This window comes from Colossoma macropomum, unplaced genomic scaffold, assembly GCF_904425465.1.
Source record: "Colossoma macropomum unplaced genomic scaffold, Colossoma_macropomum, whole genome shotgun sequence".
Classification (NCBI taxonomy): domain Eukaryota; kingdom Metazoa; phylum Chordata; class Actinopteri; order Characiformes; family Serrasalmidae; genus Colossoma; species Colossoma macropomum.
In genome coordinates this window covers 35698216-35716160 of record NW_023494795.1, presented here as the reverse complement: position 1 = coordinate 35716160, position 17945 = coordinate 35698216, and the positions used below count along the sequence as shown (strand labels likewise).

General features: G+C 37.6%; 1 protein-coding gene across 5 annotated transcripts in view; it reads right to left on the bottom strand.

Annotated features, from left to right (window-relative positions):
- Positions 1–17945, bottom strand: part of scml4 (Scm polycomb group protein like 4) — a 61647-nt gene that overhangs the window by 8097 nt on the left and 35605 nt on the right. For 4 of the 5 annotated variants that reach the window (XM_036582322.1, XM_036582320.1, XM_036582324.1 and 1 more), the window contains 4 exons: positions 14083–14212; positions 2975–3175; positions 1341–1541; positions 379–585 (listed from right to left, as the gene is read on the bottom strand). In XM_036582322.1, coding sequence (XP_036438215.1) covers positions 379–585; positions 1341–1541; positions 2975–3175; positions 14083–14212 — 739 coding nt within the window. The remainder of the gene's footprint in view (positions 1–378; positions 586–1340; positions 1542–2974; positions 3176–14082; positions 14213–17945) is intronic. The other variant, XM_036582321.1, reaches the window with a different exon arrangement.

Below are 17945 nucleotides of genomic sequence, written 5' to 3'. Positions count from 1 at the left end.
CAGGTCTTACTGCCCAACATTTGGCTGAATGGAAGCAATGTTCCAAAATCTAATGGAAACCTTACCAGAAGAGTGAAGGCTGTTACAGCAGCAAAGAGGGAACCAGCTCCATATTAATGCACATGGTTTTGGAATGAGATGTTCAACAAGTACATATGGTCATGATGTGTGATGTCTGGTCATCCACATAATATTGGCCATGTAGTGTACTATTCAGACTTAAAACTGAGCATTAGGAAATGCATATACTATGGTACTGAATGATACTATTTTTGTCTATGTTGCCCAACCCTAACATACTCTATATACTGTAACACATGAAAGATGATTGATCACCTGGATATTACCTCAGACTATCTCTAGAAACATGCTGCTTACCACTTCTGTTTCCTTCCTGGAACGTGCTGGGACTGGCTGCCTGTCTGCACACGCCCCCAGAGTAGGTGGGACCAGAGCGAAACCCATAGCTGGATTTAGGTGCCGTGTACGGTGATGACAGAGCACCGAAAGTGCTATCACTGGGGTCACTAGAGTAGCGCTTTGACTGCATTTCTTCAGTGTGGTAATCATCCACCATAGAGTCTGCTGCACAAGAAGAGGATGGCAAAAGTTTTTTTTCCCAAACAACCCGACATGAGCATTTGAAAATGAACATGTATTTCATTTACCTCTTAACTGCAAGGGCATGTATGTGACCCACACTTCAATTCTTCATAACTGACTGAAGTTTGATAGTATTTTACGAACTATTGACACTAGTTACTGAAGAACAACTGAATAACAGTCCTACAATTTAAAGGGTTAAAAAGGAAAGGCTCACAGGCATGTGCCCAAGCTTGCTCAAAAAAACACCTGTGCCACTCCTTAGACACCTATCCCACTCTTAGTTCCATTAACCATCAGCATGGGGCCAAATCGTCATGGGAACATCTCCACAGAAACCACTGAAGCAGCTGCATTATCATAAGCTTCATGACCTGATCTCCTCAGTTCCTCCTGCTGCTTCCACAGCCACAGAGACAGAAACGCCACAGCCGCCCAGCACTTAAACCACAGAACACTATAGGAGCGATTAGCCCTATGACTGCCACTTAAGAGAGCTCAGCTAGGACTAAAGGCCTCCTCCAAGCTCTCAGCGGGGGAGATCAGATAAGAGACTCAGAAATAAAAGCCTTGCTAAGCAGTCAGAAGAAAAAATAGAGCGCTCTCTACCAGAGAAAATAGTTCTGAGAGACGGGCTGGTTGAAAAAGCAGTAAACAACATGCAGGCTAAATTGGTTTGTCTGAACAAAGAGCTTAGTATGTTCAGGAGGAAAAAGGAAAGTGGAAAGAACACGTACTCGACTTGGCCTGACCGTCCGAGTGCTTGTCGGTGTGGAAGGAGGAAGAGGAGGAGGGAGAGGAGGAAGGTGCGATGGGCTGGTCACTGAAGAGGTTTTCACACAGCAGGCTCCGGCATAGCTTCTTGAGGAAGCGCAGGACATAGCCCACGCTGTTCACCACCGGCAGACTCAGCAGGTGCTGCTTACCGTCAAACGTAGCTGAGAGATGATGAGAGAGCACATGAGTAGTTGCAGAAGGATATTCCACAATTTTCTCCTTAACCCCAAATCAATAAGCCATACTATATTTGGTGCTCACATTGTCTGGGCTAAATGATCACATAATACACAAGCACATTTCCAGTACTTTCTATTAGCCAAACTCACAAATCGAATAATACGAAATAACATAACGGGTTGACTAGGTAAGTCATTTTGTGCTACATGGAAAGTAAGAGGAAAGCAAGTTAGACTTATTCATTATTATGCTATAACATTTTGATCATATGAAAAAGTTTGAACACCCCTGGTCAAATTACATGTTTTGTTGATTTTCTAAGTGAAGGTAGGTTAACACATCCTCAACAAGAAAAACTGTAGCATTTTTCTGCTAATATAATTCACAATTTCTGTTTATTTGCTGATTTTAACATATAACATGTGCAGAAGTTTGTTCTCCACAGAGAATGTGTTAAATTATTTTCACTTAGAAAATTAATTAAACATTATCATTTGCCAAGCGCACTCAAATTTTTGCATAAGACTGTAGGTATAGCAACAGCATTCAAAGATAATTGCAAGTACACTTACTTGGCTCAAGTTATTTACATCATAAAATTGCAACACAGATCTACAAAAATCAAAACAAATTGACTGATTATTGCTTAACTTGTAATTCCAGTCGAGGTTGGTTCTGATCGTGCATCCAAAGTAATAATTAAATGAAGCTTATAGTGCACTATAATTAGCATCTTGCAAACTATATGCCTAAATCATTACACACTTATACTGAGTTGTTAAATAATCTCAATAATCTCTCTTTGATAAAAATAGACAAAAGTGCAGACAATTTTTTAAGCTTTAAGACAACTGCTACAACTGCTTTTAGCTAGGCAACATACATTTGTCAATTTTTACAGATAATAGTGTCATACAGTGTCAAAAAACACATAAGAAAGCCTATTTGAGATTACTTAACAACACAATGTAGTTTAAAGTAAACATAAAATGATTAACACATACAGTTTGCATAATGTTAACTTGTGAGATATACAACAAAGAGGCTATTCCAAAAAAGTTGAGACACATAAATAAAATGTAAATAAAAACAAAATGCAATGATATGCAAATCATGTGAACCTTATATTTACTTGAAAATAGTACAATTTTTGTTTGTTTGTTTGTTTTTATTTACATTTTGCCCAACTTTTTTGGAAACAGTGTTGTAAGATTCCACTACCTGTTAGCTACATTAGCCTTATAGCTCCAGCGCAAAACAAAAAAGCAAACTTCATGTCTTGGCAGATTGACTACGGGGAAATTATTCTTTCAATAGTTGCTTTAAAGAAACTTATGGAAGGTCTAAATTAATAGCTTTTTGATTGATGTATTTGATTATTAATATCCTGTTTGGATGCTTTTTTGCGTGTTACCTGATATCTTTTCTCCTCCATAGCCTTGTGTGAGCAGAGTGAAAACCGCTTTTTGCTGGTAAGCACTGTCAATACAGCCCTGTACTGCCTGCTGCAGCACCACAGAGGGCCTGGCTGGACCTAAGTGATCAGGCAGCTGCAGAACCTTCTGCCTGTCCAAGTTAGGACCCGTGTTCACGTGCTTATTTACGTAGATACAAACTAGAGAGAAAGAAGAAGAAAGAGAAAACATCAGATCAAACATTACAGCTCAACAACACATCAAATGTAAAACATTCATTTGTACAGTCCCTATCTCTTTATGTTCCAAAGGGACTAGAGTCTCTTTCGAGGATGCTGTGATTTCATACAATTTGCATTTTCTCAGGACTAAATATAATTCAGTATATAATATGCTGAGAGTAAACAGCGAGAAATAAAAGGAACAACTATGTACAAATAAACCCATTTGTGCCTGAACTGTTCATGTTATTTTCCACTCACTGATAAACTACCAGTGACCCATTGAAACAGGGTCAGCATTGATTTTCCCCAAATAAATACCTTTCTAATAGTTGGTGGTATATTTAAAATTTCTGATAGTTTTGGAATATATAAAAAAATCCCAATAAAAAACATTTAGATGCTTAAGTAAACCAATTTTAATTGGTTAACAGTGGCTCATTATTCTGGGCTTTTATTATTCACTTTTAATTGAGAACCATTTTTATCAATTAATCAAAGTAAATCTGTTTTTTTTTTTACTGTTTCTGGCAACAATGGTGCTAGATGTTGTTTCATGTCTTAATTTCTAGAAAGCTAATGCTGGCTTCTTATTCGGCAGTTTTTTGTTAAAATTTTCCACTCAACCTTAAATGCAACAGCAGTTACATTCTGGCACATGTACAGGCAGCTGAATTTAACTGCTGCACCATCTAAAGTAGAATGGGAAATTTGAATCTGAAGCCAACTATAGCTTTGTCCAATTTCTCAAGTCATTTGTCTCAAATGTGCACCCCACACAGCCAACCTTAGCTTGGTCCAATTTCTCAAGTCATTTGTCTCATACGTGCGTTCCACACAGTCCGACCATCAGACACTGACGAAAATTGGAAAATATTACAGCCATTTACACTATCAGTACCAGCCGGTCCACGAGTGCACAAGGCCCCAACAATGCTGTCTAATACAGTTGATTGAATCAGGCAGTTCCTTTTACAAGGTACAAGGGTAAACAGAAGAGCTCTGGTGTTCGTGTTGGACTAAGGCTAACTCCAAAAGACGAGCCATTGATTTATGTCTGCTGCCTTGAAAACAAAGTGGACTATTTCAGATCCAACAGACTACACAGCGGGAGGCGATTTTCATTTGAAATGTGATGAAATCATCCACAACTTAGCTGTTTGGGCAAAGAAGCTTGTTAGCATGATGTACACTGCTTTTATTTTGCATTATAGTGCTTGAAAACGTTGAAGGAAAAAAATAGATAAAATGTCTTAGTAAGATTTTGGGCCACCAGAACAGTTTCAATACACCCTGATCCTAAAAGTCTTTGGAACTGTATTGGCGGGGTGCAACACCATTCTACCAAAATATATTCTCTCAGTTGGTGTTTTGATGATGGTGGTGGAGAGCACTGCCTAAAACGTCAGTCCAATATCTATCTAAGCTTAACTGGGGTGAGACATGGTGAGACACAGCATAACTGAGCCACCAGACCCCCCTCCCCCAATTTTAAGGGTCAAGCATTTAGGCCTGTACCATGATGTTAGAGTAAGCCATCTCTTTTTCCCACATCTCTGTAAACCAGAGCTGATGGTTTTTTACACCTCCGAACTCTCAGTTGTGCATTCGTCTTTGTAATGAAGGGTTTATGCACTGCAACCCTACTGTATCTCTCTATATGTAGCTGTTGATGGACTGTTCTTGCTGACAGTCTGCTCATCATCCTCTATTGACATTCTCAGTAACCTGAGGAACAGTTGCGCTTTTGACAACAATTTCTAACCCTATTTCCTTATGTCCTTCCCATAGATCACTGCTGCTATTGAAACACTATCCAGTTGAGCAGTCTTTGTGACTGAAGCTCCTGTCATCCGTGTCCCCATAATAAACCTTCTTTAAAGGCCACATAGATCTTTTAATGTTGATCCAAAATCAAGGTCATCTGGGCCTGCTCAACATTTTTTTTACATGCCACAGACCGTAGTGGGATATTAACTGCTTAATTGTATTATGTGATACACCTGGGTGGAAGCATCTGCACTCATTCTGTTTTTCCACATGTATGTTAATGTTTGTCTAACCCCCTCTAAAAAAATCTAATTTTTGAATAAATCAGTTTGTCTTAATTAAAAGTAACATAACAACTTAATATTTTATTTTACTGTTTCTACTTTTTGAAATATTCCAAGACAAAAGACAGGTTCACTTGAACACATTAAATTAAATAAATTATTCCAACCAGAATACAGAGAGGAGCTTAACACTTCACAGCACACACACAGCACATTCTCCATTCAACTAAACACAACCTGGGTTGATGTTTCACATTCAGCTCTTCGCCTCAAATATTTGGTGCAGAATCTTCAAATATTTGAACTTGCACACTTGAAAAGCGCCGTGGAAACGCAAATACATTTTTCATACATGAGAGCGAGACGCACAGAGAGAATTCAAACCTGGGCTAAGAGACTGAAGAAAACAGCAGTGAAAAGCGAGAAAAGCATGAACTACTATGGAGAAGAAATGAAAGATTTAAGTGCTTTTGATTTCATTTAAAAGGCCACAATATTGAGCTTCTGCAGCAGCAACATCATGACTGTTACCTGCAATAGAGCAATCCACAAAATAAAATGTAACCTCTTGCCTGATGATCATGTAGATGATCACAGTAGCATGCACCATTTCACATCCCATTGATTTCACATCGTAATGGGCTAAGGAGCAAGAAAAGCCTCTAAATACATAAAGGCTTTAGTGCAATTACAAACAGGCCATTTATTTTTGCAGACTTAAAGGATGGGCCTGACCTAAGGCAGTGGCAACACAGTAACCCTCATTCTAACCAAGTTTGAATGGTTTTCAATCACAGAAAACCACTCTTTCCTTTCATCAAATAAAAGAATCTGAGTACTACATAAACATGTTAAACTATGTGAAACTTTCAAAATGTGACTTTCACTCCTCAGTCATACAGCTCATGAATGGAAACTTATACTTGTGAATTTATCATAGTTGTGATGTCACAACCATGAACATATTTACAAGTAACTGCCCTTTCAGTAACTGACGTGGTAAGGACTGCTGTTACTGCAGACAACCTGTAGCAAAGCTGTTGCAGTGGAATATGTGTGAAAAAAGATTAAATGTTGTACTGTTCCTGGTGTTTAGGAAGTGAATGTATCACTACAGCCTTCCAAAAGATCCACCAATCTGAAAGGAGTGGCCAACGTTTTCTGTTTTCTGACATATTTCAGGATTTTAGTTCTAACTTAAAACATTTCTGCCCACACTGCTTTTTAAAGCGCCTATCAGAACAGAGGTCATTGACATACACATGCAAAAGTTTGAACACCTTGCTCAACTTGCATGTTTTTCTGATTTTCTAAGTGAAAACATCCTCTACAGAGAACAATCCTAAATATGCCATTTTTTTGTTGTTGAGTTGCAACAGCGTTTTATTTACACGAAAAAATAAAATATAAAATGTGCCATAACTTTTCTGAAATCCAATTACATTCAGCAAATTAACAGTAACTGTGTGTTCTATGCAAAACATATTTTGTCCTGGGGCGCTTATACATTCGCATATGACTACGTCATATACAGTGTTAAAGGCACAATAACAATGGACAAAGAAATAATTTTAGAAAACGGTAGAAATTATTTTTTTTTGGTACAAAAATCCCAAAAAAACTTTTAAAGTAACAACAACAAAAACATTAAATGAAAAAAAAATAATAATAATATCAAAGAAAAATGTAGAATATGGGCCTTTTTGCACATAAAAAGGTCAGCATGAAACAGCATGAACAATTTATCAGAAGCATATTCCACTCGAAAAGAGTGTCATCCTACAACAGCCCTGTCTTTGTTCTGCATTGGTCAGCCTCAGCCTCATGTTTATAGTAATAAAATGAGAAGAGGGGATGGGCCAGATGAAGCATAATATTGCTGTCCTCCAACAAACACAGAGGACTAAATAAGACAGAGACGAGCAGCAATGTTTGGCCACAGAGCACATGGAGCAGATATTGAGGGGTGGGAGGGGGAGTGGGGTATAAGGGGGGTAAGTGGTGGATAAAGGGAATGAGCCTGAGGGAAAAGAGGGTGTGTGTGTGTATAGGAATTCTCCAATCACTCAGCAGTCTTCTCCTACCACACACACACATACACCCACATTCACGCCGCCCCTCTCATCTGTGCCACGCTGCTGCTTTTATGTGACAGATCGGCATGCTCAGGGATTTCCTTTCGGCGTCTGTCACACAGACGGCCCAATGGCCAGGCGTCTCTCTCACACACACACACACACACACACACACACTCAAAGAAGCATACACACACACAAACACACATTACACAGGCATACACGGTAATATCAAAAAAGGAGGAATGTGTGTATGTGTGTATGAGTTTTTTGTTTGTTTTTGAGCATTTTAAGGGTAAAAATGTGCTGAGCTTGTAAGAAAACCAGAAAAATACAGAACTAATCTACAAAGTCGACCCAGACTTTACAAAATTACTAAGGATGTGCATTGCAACAAATTTGGATATTCGAGTATCCAGAAGAGTTCATGAACGGATATCTGGTTAACTGCAGGGAAGGAAAAAGCAACAACACAAAAAAAGGGAAAAATTAGTGGAAGTCTGTAGGCCCACCTTATTTTAGATGAAAGCACTGGTGTTAAAACTAAAGATGTGTTTTCCAACTAATTTTGATATTCAATAATCTGTAAGACTTCATAAACAGATATCTGGTGAACTGCACGGTGAACTGTGCATTCTTTGATATTCCAGTATACACAAGTTATCATGAACAGATACCCAGTTAACCACATGGAAGAAAAAATAACGTCCAGATGACAGCACTGGTGTTGCACAAAAATAAATATAGTAGCACACAAATATACTTAAGATAATGTTTTATTATTCAAAAACAGCCAATGGAAGTCTGTAGGTTTTCCTGCTGGATGAGTAATGGAGGCTGCCTCTTCAGATAGACTAAAGATGGACGCTGATAAAAACTCGCTGTCTTACTTTTTCTTCAGTGTTTGATGTGCCAGCATTTTATTTGTCAAGAACTTTTCAAATATCTCTTTATTGTATCTGGACCTAGCCAACATCGAATTTTCCGTTCCATCTTAAATGGAGCTGCAGTTACATTCTGGCACCTGTACAGGCACCTGAATTGCTGCACCATTTAAGGTGGAATGGGAAATTTGAATAACAAACTTAAGCTTTGTGTAATTTATCCACTCATTTGTACCTACTCACACTGACCATCAGACACCGCTGAAAACTGGAAAATATTACAGTTATACAACTTGTAGTACCAGCTGGTCCACGGCTTGTTTCGTGCATAAGACCCTGAAAGCAGCCACATCTGATGTAGCCCACCAAGTCTGGTGGCTTCTCAGGTCATACAAGAGAGACGCAGAAATCCATATTAGGCTAAAACTAACCCCAAAAGACTGGCCATTCCTTTATGCCTGCTGCCCCAAAAACAAAATGTACTTCTTCAGATGCAACAGAGTAGACAGCATAAGGTGATCAAGGGTCTGCTGTGTCTTCATTTTCATTTAAAATATGACAAACATCCCTGTCTAAGGCACTCAGTCAAAAAGGCTAACATTACAGTGGTTTGCACTGCTTATACGTTGTGGTGTTATGAGTGTATTTGTGGCATACCAGTGTAATGGTCACAAAAAATCTTATACCTTAGAAAGGAGATGAACCCATATACTATGGAGCACACTACTAAGTACTTCCCCATATATAAAACATTAAAAAAGAATTAATCCAATCCAATCCTGCAACAAATCTCACCTAAAACAGCACATACACCTACTGGCCCTTATTTATCAAAGTTATGTACAAAAGAGCACAGATTTGGCTGCCTTTAATGATGTATGTACTACTACTCTGCATTTGATTTATGAAACTTTTGTATGACGTAGAAACGAGATTTGAGTGCAAATGATGAATCAGCTTCAGCGCGTGAAGTCAAGTGCCAGCCTACCAGTATCTTATTTACATATAATTTATATGAAGCACACCCTAATTCATGCAGATGTTTTGGGCAGAAGCCAACAAAACAACAGCATTCACCAGCTCCTGAGCCAATGGCTGTGCTCATAGGCGGACTTTGAGGTCAAGCAGTGAGTGCAGTGCTCCCCCTACTGACCAAACATTATAGCACTAAATGTATGACAACTGGAAAGAATAAAATGTGAAATATACAAAACACCTAAATTCACTGTTACGAATGTTTTGTTTTTTGTGCAGTGTCAAAATTATAAAACAAAAGCACAGTGCAATATGCTTTTTAATGGAATATGTAATAGTTCCAGCATTTGTTGATAACCCACAAGCATGTAAAATAACTACTGGTACCAGCCAGTACTCAAGGTTTCAATACCGGTATCAGAAAAGAAAAATTAGTAATGTGCCATTTCCACAGTTGGGACATATGCATGAGCCCATGTCCTGACAATATATAAAAACAAACATGAGCCCAAGTAAGCAATGAAACAGAGTTGGACATGACCCAAGACAAGCCTAAAAATAATCCTCCTAAATATTTGCCATGATAGACTCTGCATTTGTGCATGATTACAAACTGGGTTCAACTCCAGTTCAAGCACGGAAACACACACAACTGGAAACATATGAGCCAGTGGTAATGACCTCAGGTCGGCAGGGTCACGAACCCCAGCAGCAGCAGTGACAACTCCCACTGCGACCCCCACCACAAAAACAGCCCTCTACAGATTACACAAACAATAAAACACCAGGGGAGGGGTCTGCAGGAGGGTGAGGCAGCGGGTGTCTGGGTAAGCTAAAAGTCAATGTCATTCTAGATGGAATACCAGAAGCTGATACGCTGCTGCTAAGAAGGAAATAAGAGTGTAAGTCTTCCAGAGCCTGCAGACTCCATATATAACCCTCATACATAAACATAGACACATGACTTGTTCTTTAACTTTCTGTGGCTCAGGGGTTGGCCTTCCAATGATATTTTTAAAAATGTCAGCAAAATTAAATGGTTGAGACATAAACAAAGTCATTCAGAGTGGTTTGATGTGAAATGTGCTGTTCTAGAGAAACTTAAAGAGTCAGAATCGCTCACAGTAGTGTTGATAGGAACCAGGACCTCTGAAGAGTTTAATGCCTCTAAAACCTCCCTTACAGTTTTTACATGAAATGGTTACGAATATGCTGCTTGCCTGTGACAATGATTTATAATAGTTTTTGGAAAGATTCTGGCCTCAAATACATTTTTTAAAAATCATTCATGGCAAAAAGAGGTACATCCAGGCAAAAGGCAAAATAGTTCCCCAGTAAAAACTAATTTATGGTTGTCAGATGTACTATTATTTTACCATCACTAATATTACAATTAAAAGCTCAGAAGACGCATGTAGATTCATAGGTGGTTTTAAATAGTAAATAAAATGGCTATATTTGCATTATATACATTGTGATTCCTGGTTCCTATCAGTTCCTATCAGGAACACCAATGTAAAGAAATCTGATTCGGTAAGTTTCTCTAAGATGGAGCATTTCACATAAAACCACTCTGAAGAATTGTGCTTACATCTCAACCATTAAATTATGTAGGAATTTTAAGAAAGATTATTATTGTGAGGGCAAGGTTATCATTATTATAATAAATTGCATCACAATATGCAAAGTACATCATGGGTAGTACACTATTATATGATACTATATATCATAAAGAGACCAAATATAGAGAGGCTGAAAACCTCTTCCTTCTTAAGATTAAGGATGCACGATGATATCAGAATCATATCAGTATTGGCAGATATTTGCTGCATTTCAATGTGATGATACATTTATTGTATTCTGAAAGGATGTTTAGATGTTACTGGGCTGCTGTGCTAAAATCTCTGCATTTTATTTATGTAGCTTCATTTTGTAACCTTACAGAATGAATATTATGTCTCTTTGTAATTCTAATTCAGGTGGATGTACTCTTAATTAAAAGGGGCACTCTGGCCAAAATGAAAAATGTAACCATCTACTGTAAACATGTTGTAAATATGTTTTCTGACCTCCTACAGCAGTGCCACAACAGTCTCTAGAGCCAGACGTTCTGGTTTAAAGACTAGCTAAAAACTCTCCTCTGCATCTTCAACTTTTGGAAAACTATGAGTTGTTTAGGGTGGACACCTGAGATCTGGCTGTCTGATTTCGTTTTCAAAGCGAGCCAAGTTCCCAATAGTTGCAAAATGCATACTGGGCATTGTACAAGAATACTCATAGACAAAAACACACAAAGAATACAAATTCATAATTTCTGTCAAACTGATAAAGCTGAGGGATACAATGCTGCATAATATGAAAAATGACATATTGAACGCTAGTTTTAGGCCAAAACGGCCCTTTAATGTGGCACTACCGTTGGAGCATTTTGTCCATTCCAACCATTTGCAAAACACAGAAAAACTAAATCTAGTGATTCACATCGTGTATCATGAAAATGCCTTCAAGTATTGTGATATTACCCAACCTTAGTCCTAATCCCATGTTTAAAAGAAACTCTGTCCACTCACAGGGTTTTAAGAGGAAGGCCCGCTGCATTGATGCCAGACCCCTCTTTTGCACAAATTAAACAAAAAGGTTCTTTGTCCTTCATTATGTATAATAGTTACCATCTAATATATGATGACATTTTACAAAAAAAAAATAATTAGCAATAATTAGATTATTTATATAATTTACTGAATGAGTAATTGGAAGATCATGTCTCAAAGGCCATGCTGGTCCGTACTCTTCAGTAATGCCCCCAGAGACCTCATCACTATTAATCTTCAAAAAAAGAGAAGCAATTACTCTCTTTCTCTCTTTAGCTGTATTTCCACTTGGCCAGGATGACCTTTCCGGATCACAAGGCCATGACTTCTAAGATAATGAAAGTGTGTGTGTGACCACTTGGTCCATAAACACAGATTATGAGTCTGACATTACACTCACAAACCCTGTGCAATTACACATCATATTCAATACAACAGATAATATATTATCAACCTCATCTATTATTATGACCTTATAAGAGTATAACTAACAAGCTGATTATTGTATATATATATATATTTTTTTTTCCTTAGGTAATTTATATGTTACACTCACTGTTGCCTTGATAAATCTTGATAAATAAAATTTTTTTAAATCAAACAATAAAATATTAATGCAGCAAAAAAAGGTTTTCAAGCAAATCTTAATAAAAGACATTGCCATTGGATGGGAAAATTTATGTAACAAATATCCATCGTGGTGAAAGAGCCAAAAAAGATCCTAAACATCCCTGTCAGTAAAACTGGTTTGATAATAAGCAAGAGGAAACTTCATGGAACCATAACTAATTGTCCCCGGACAGGTGCGCCATGCAGGATATCACAACACACACTCAGACTAATGACAAGGAAGGTATAAGAAAAACAAGCAGTCAGAAAACAGTTGCAGGTCTATCTGAAAGCAGCAGGAACAACAATAACACAGAGAACAATAAGCAAAAAACTGCACCACAACTTAATGCAAACATCTCAAATTTGAAAATGAGCATTTAGACAAATCAGAACTCTTTCAGAGACTCTAGTCAGACAAAAAATACAACTCCTTGGCAATAATTCAGCTCATCATGTCTGGAGAAGGAAGGGTTGATCCCAAGAACACCATACCCATGGTGAATACAGAGGTGGGAGCATCATGATATAGGGCTGCTTCTCTGCAAACGGTACATGTCTTTAAAGAACACATGACTGAATGTTTCAACAAGACAGACATTTCAACAAGACAACACCACCACACAGCCAAAGAAGAAGGTTGAAGGTGCTTGCAAGGTCTAGCCAATCTCTTCACATTGAAAATTTATGGAGGGTTCTGAAATTGTGTGTCCATCAGTGAGACAGTTGTAACACTGGGAAAATGAAGACAGTTTGCCACCAGTGCAGCAAAAACTATTTAATTCTTACTGTAGACATCTCAAAGCTGTAACTGCCAACAATGGCTTTGTAATTAGTGGTGTCTATTAATTTCGTTTTTTAAACATATCATGTTTATAATTATGCACACATGCTTTTTTGTTCACATTTATAAGTACAAAGGCAAAAGATATTATGTGTGGAAAATTTAAGTGTATATATGCACTGGAAATACATTAAATAACAAAAACTGAATCATGTTATAATATAATATGTAAGTGTCTGAATACTTATATGAGCACTAAAGGACATGATTTTGTTAGACAACCAGCTCAGCGGAGGACTAACAGTCCAACAGACTCTTCCACTAATATTCAGACAATGAAGTATAAAATGTTTACCAAAAGATTTAATGTACAGCTGCAACTCGAAGTAAAAAAAGATGTCACATGAACATGTAATCCTGTCTGGTTCTGATCAAGCTCCCATATTTTTTATATAATTTTATTATTTCCAACTTTTAATTGCTTACAGAGTGGGCGTTTACATCACATAATTGATTAAAGCAATTTATTAAATCAATCTTGACAGTCCTTATCACAACACCAGACACTGCAGTTCAAGATTACATGAGGCTACACGGCAGCACAAAATTTACACCAAACCACAATGTCCCTGCTAGGATGAGCACTTCAGGTTACTAATATGAACAAAATCACAGCTATAATCATCTTTCAGCTTCATGAGCTCAGTTACAGTCCCTGCTGGACAGTAAACAGTGAGGTTATGCTGGAGGAATAGACAGAACCAAGTCTATTAATGTATTTAGAGTTCCTCAGAGAATAGTGAAGATTCATGTCCTGTTCTACTGCAGCTTTTTTTTTTAACTTGCTGAGATCATGGCTGCATGGAGTGTTTACAAGCTGTGGAAGAGAGACTGTGTGTGTATATGTGTGTTACCTGTAAGGACCTCTGGTGTGGCAGAGTGTGGAACAGTGGCAGCATCCTGGGGGATGGAGCTCATGTCTGGTTCTGGAGTGCTGCTAGGAGGGGAGATGGCCAGAGGAGTCATCGCCAATCGAGACTTCAGCTGCACACATGCAAAAACAACAGAATTAGTGCAAACATTTAAAAAATATATCATCGTTGTGTGATATAAAACCTTATATTTGTATGTTTTTCCTTTTTTGGGGGTTTCTTGGAATGAAATTAGGTTATACTAGTAAATTAAGAACATTTTTCCCCCTAAACATTTGCCAGTTTAGAGATATAAACACATATAACGTGAATATGCAAATGTTTAAATACCCCTGGTCAAATGTTTTGTTGATTGTTGATTGATTTGTTGTTGAAGTGAAAAAAGTACACATCCTCTACAAGGAACTTGGTATTTTTTGCCTTTTTCATAAAAAAATGTGCCTACTTTTACATAGGCCACATTTTACGTTTTATTATTTTTTTGCAATTCAGCATATAAACAGTAAATGTGCAGAAGTATGATCCCCTTCTTTATTTAAAATCAGAGGAAAATATTTTTTTGATGGTACAGGCCCTTTAAGAATTTTTAATGGTCAGCAGTCCTCCACTGACCAAACAAATAGAAAAAACTTCAATTCAGAGCATTCTTTTTATATTGCTAATACACTGTCACTCGCCTACACATACACCCCCACCATGCGAGTGTGTTCCTCTTTAAATCAGCAGCAATAGTAGGAGGCTTGCAGTCAGACACATGCAGCTAAAAATAACTCCCACTACAGCAGCAGACTGCAGATACATCAGTCATTGTGAAACCACACACAAGCACACTATCCCTTTCCCTCACTGTCTCTCCCTCTCACTCTCTCTCACACCCCTTCAGTGGGAAACATGAATGTGTTCCACTGAAAGTACTCTTAGAATGGAAGTGCAGGAAAAGTATGATCTACATTCATACACATAAAGCACATTTAAAGGCTGATTACTTTCCTTTGAGTCTACAGCAAGAAAATCCTTCGCTGGACGCAGGCACGTGCTTGTTTTCATATGTCAGAACACAGGGGTATACATATTTCTTATATATATTATATAGTTATGCAAGACGATATTGGAATTGCCAATTGTATTGGCAGAAACTGCTAAAAACCTATCAGCATCAGATCAATCTTTAGATTTGAACAATATTTCATACCGATATTTAATGACATAGTTATTACACTCTGAAAAGGCAGAATGTTTGGGATACTGGGCTACTGCCATGAATTATCTTCATTTAATTAATATTACTGAATTTAAATACCTACAGAAATAAATTTTAGATTTCCCTGTAATGCAAAAGAGTGGCGCGTAAAAATTTCCTTTCTCTCAGCTGGCAATAAGTTAACCTCTATAGCAGAATGTGAAAATCTCCTTTAGACTAAGAAACTCTTTCTCAACCAATAACAAGCTAACTCTGTAACGATGAGGGAAGATCTACTATATACTAAGAAACTCTCTCAGCCAGCCATGAGATAACTCTGTAGTGGCGAATGAAAACCTCCTTTGGACGGAGAAACTTTCTCTGAGCAAGCAACAAGCTAACTGTAGCAGCGAGTGAAAATGTCCTTCAGAGTGATGAACTTTCATCCAACAACGAGCTCACACTGTAGCAGAGAGCAAGAATCTCCTGACTGAGAAATTTTCTCTCAGCCAGCAACAAGCTGACCCTGTAGTGGCGAGTGAAAACGTCCTTCAGACTGAGAAACTTTCTTTCAACCAGTATAATAAATCTGTAACAGCTGGCAACGAGCTAACTTGTAGTGGTGAGAAAAAATCTCCTTCTGACTGAGAAACTTTCTCTCAGCTGGTAACAAGCTAACTCTGTAGTGGCCAGTGAAAATCTTCTTTGGACTGAGAAACCTCCTCTGAACCGTTCACAAGTTAACTCTGCAACAGTGACAACAGCTGGCAACAAGCTAACTCTGTAGCAGTGAGTGAAAATCGTCTTCTGACTGAGAAACTTTCTCTCAACCGGTAACAAGCTAATTCTGTAGTGGCCAGTGAAAATCTTCTTTGGACTGAGAAACTTTCTCTGAACCATCAACAAATTAACTCTGCAAAGTAAAACAGCTGGCAACAAGCTAACTCTGTATGGGCTAGCGAAAAAAAGAGACTGGCAAACTTATCTCAGCTGGCAACTAGCTAACCTTCATAGCAACAAGTAAAAATTTCCTTTGAACTGAAAAACTTTCTCTCAACCGCTCACAAGCTAACCCTGTAGCAGCCAGTGAAAATCTCCTTCGAAGTATGCAGGCAGGCCCAGCAATGAGCTAACTCCACAGAGGCGAAACTTTCTCTCAGCCAGCAACGAGGTACCTCTGTAGTGACTAATGAAAACCTCCTTCAGACTGAGACACAATAGCTCAGCCAGCAACGAGCTAACTCTGTAGCAGCAAACGAAAATCTCCTTCAGACTAATGAACTTTCAACTAGCAATGATTCTTTGGACCAAGAACTTTTCTCTCAGAATAACCCTGTAGTGACAAGTGAAAATCTCTTTTGCACTGCGTGTGTGTTTGTGTTTTATGTACTGCTGATTTGTGTTCTTTTGTGTGTGTCTATTGATGAAATTATAAAATGATCCTGGGTTTCAGATAGGTGTGTTAAAAAAATCAACTTATGTCTCAGTTTCTACATTTTATAAATGTTTATGTATCTGCCTTGGAAGATATGTGTACGAAAACTACTGGATATCAGCTTCAGCCCACAATTCCCATATCGATGCATCGCTAAGGTTATACATGGTGAGTTGAAGACTTTTAACAGACTCAGACTAAAATTCTCTTGCTTTGAATGATCCTACACTTTAATTATGTTTATTTTATTAAATTAAATTAATAGGATTATATGATTGAACATTGAATTTTGTCATACCGCTACAATAATTATGCCTCCAAAACTTTAAAAAATGTTTTGGAGGTGAAAATTTCGGTACTGACAATTTTAGCTAATTTTGAGCATAACTCAAAAATGATAGCCAGTGTATGACTATCAAACACAGCTTTGAACAGCTGTACACACAAAAAAGCATATTTTTCATTAAAAAACAAAACAAAAATGTACTTAATAGCAGGAAATATGTGTTTTGGGGGTGACAATTCTTAAAGCTTACACACTGTTTATACAAGTTTATACTGTGGGACACATTTGCTTCAAAACAAAAAAAAAAATTGGGATCTAACTGCTCACCATGTGGCCATGAGGGACAGGGATGCAGTCTCACATCCTGCTCTAAAATGCAGGGGTGTGGCTAAAATAAGGCTCTGCCTATGAACTAAAACTCTGTGTTTCTTAGTGACATGAAAACATGGGACAGCATTTTTTAATTTTTTAAGTTTTTTTTTTTTTTTAAACTCATGATAAAGCTAAATCATTAAACTTCACTTTAAAATAAACCTAAAATATCTTAAATAAATGAATAAATGAACAAATTTAGGGGTTAAGGTGTTGGACAGACACCTCCCAATATAAATCGTGATTGTTTTTTTTTTTAGATATTTAGCATATTTCTATCTCAATGCCTTGGGTTTAAATAGATCATAACATAATACTTGGAAATATCTAAGGTCTGAATACTTCAGTGGTTTTTTTGTTTTTGTTTTTTTTTACTGTGGAACTGCAGTTAGAAGAATGGTCCTTATATGTAATTACTAGGCCTGTCAAAGCACACTAATACTCTGTAAACGTAATATACATTTTAACATCTCTAATTTTTTTTAAACACATTTTCCTTGTTTGAACCTTCAAATCATCTCTAGTAATGTAGGCTTGATGCCCAGCTGCTCACGAGCTGTACTGCTATGATA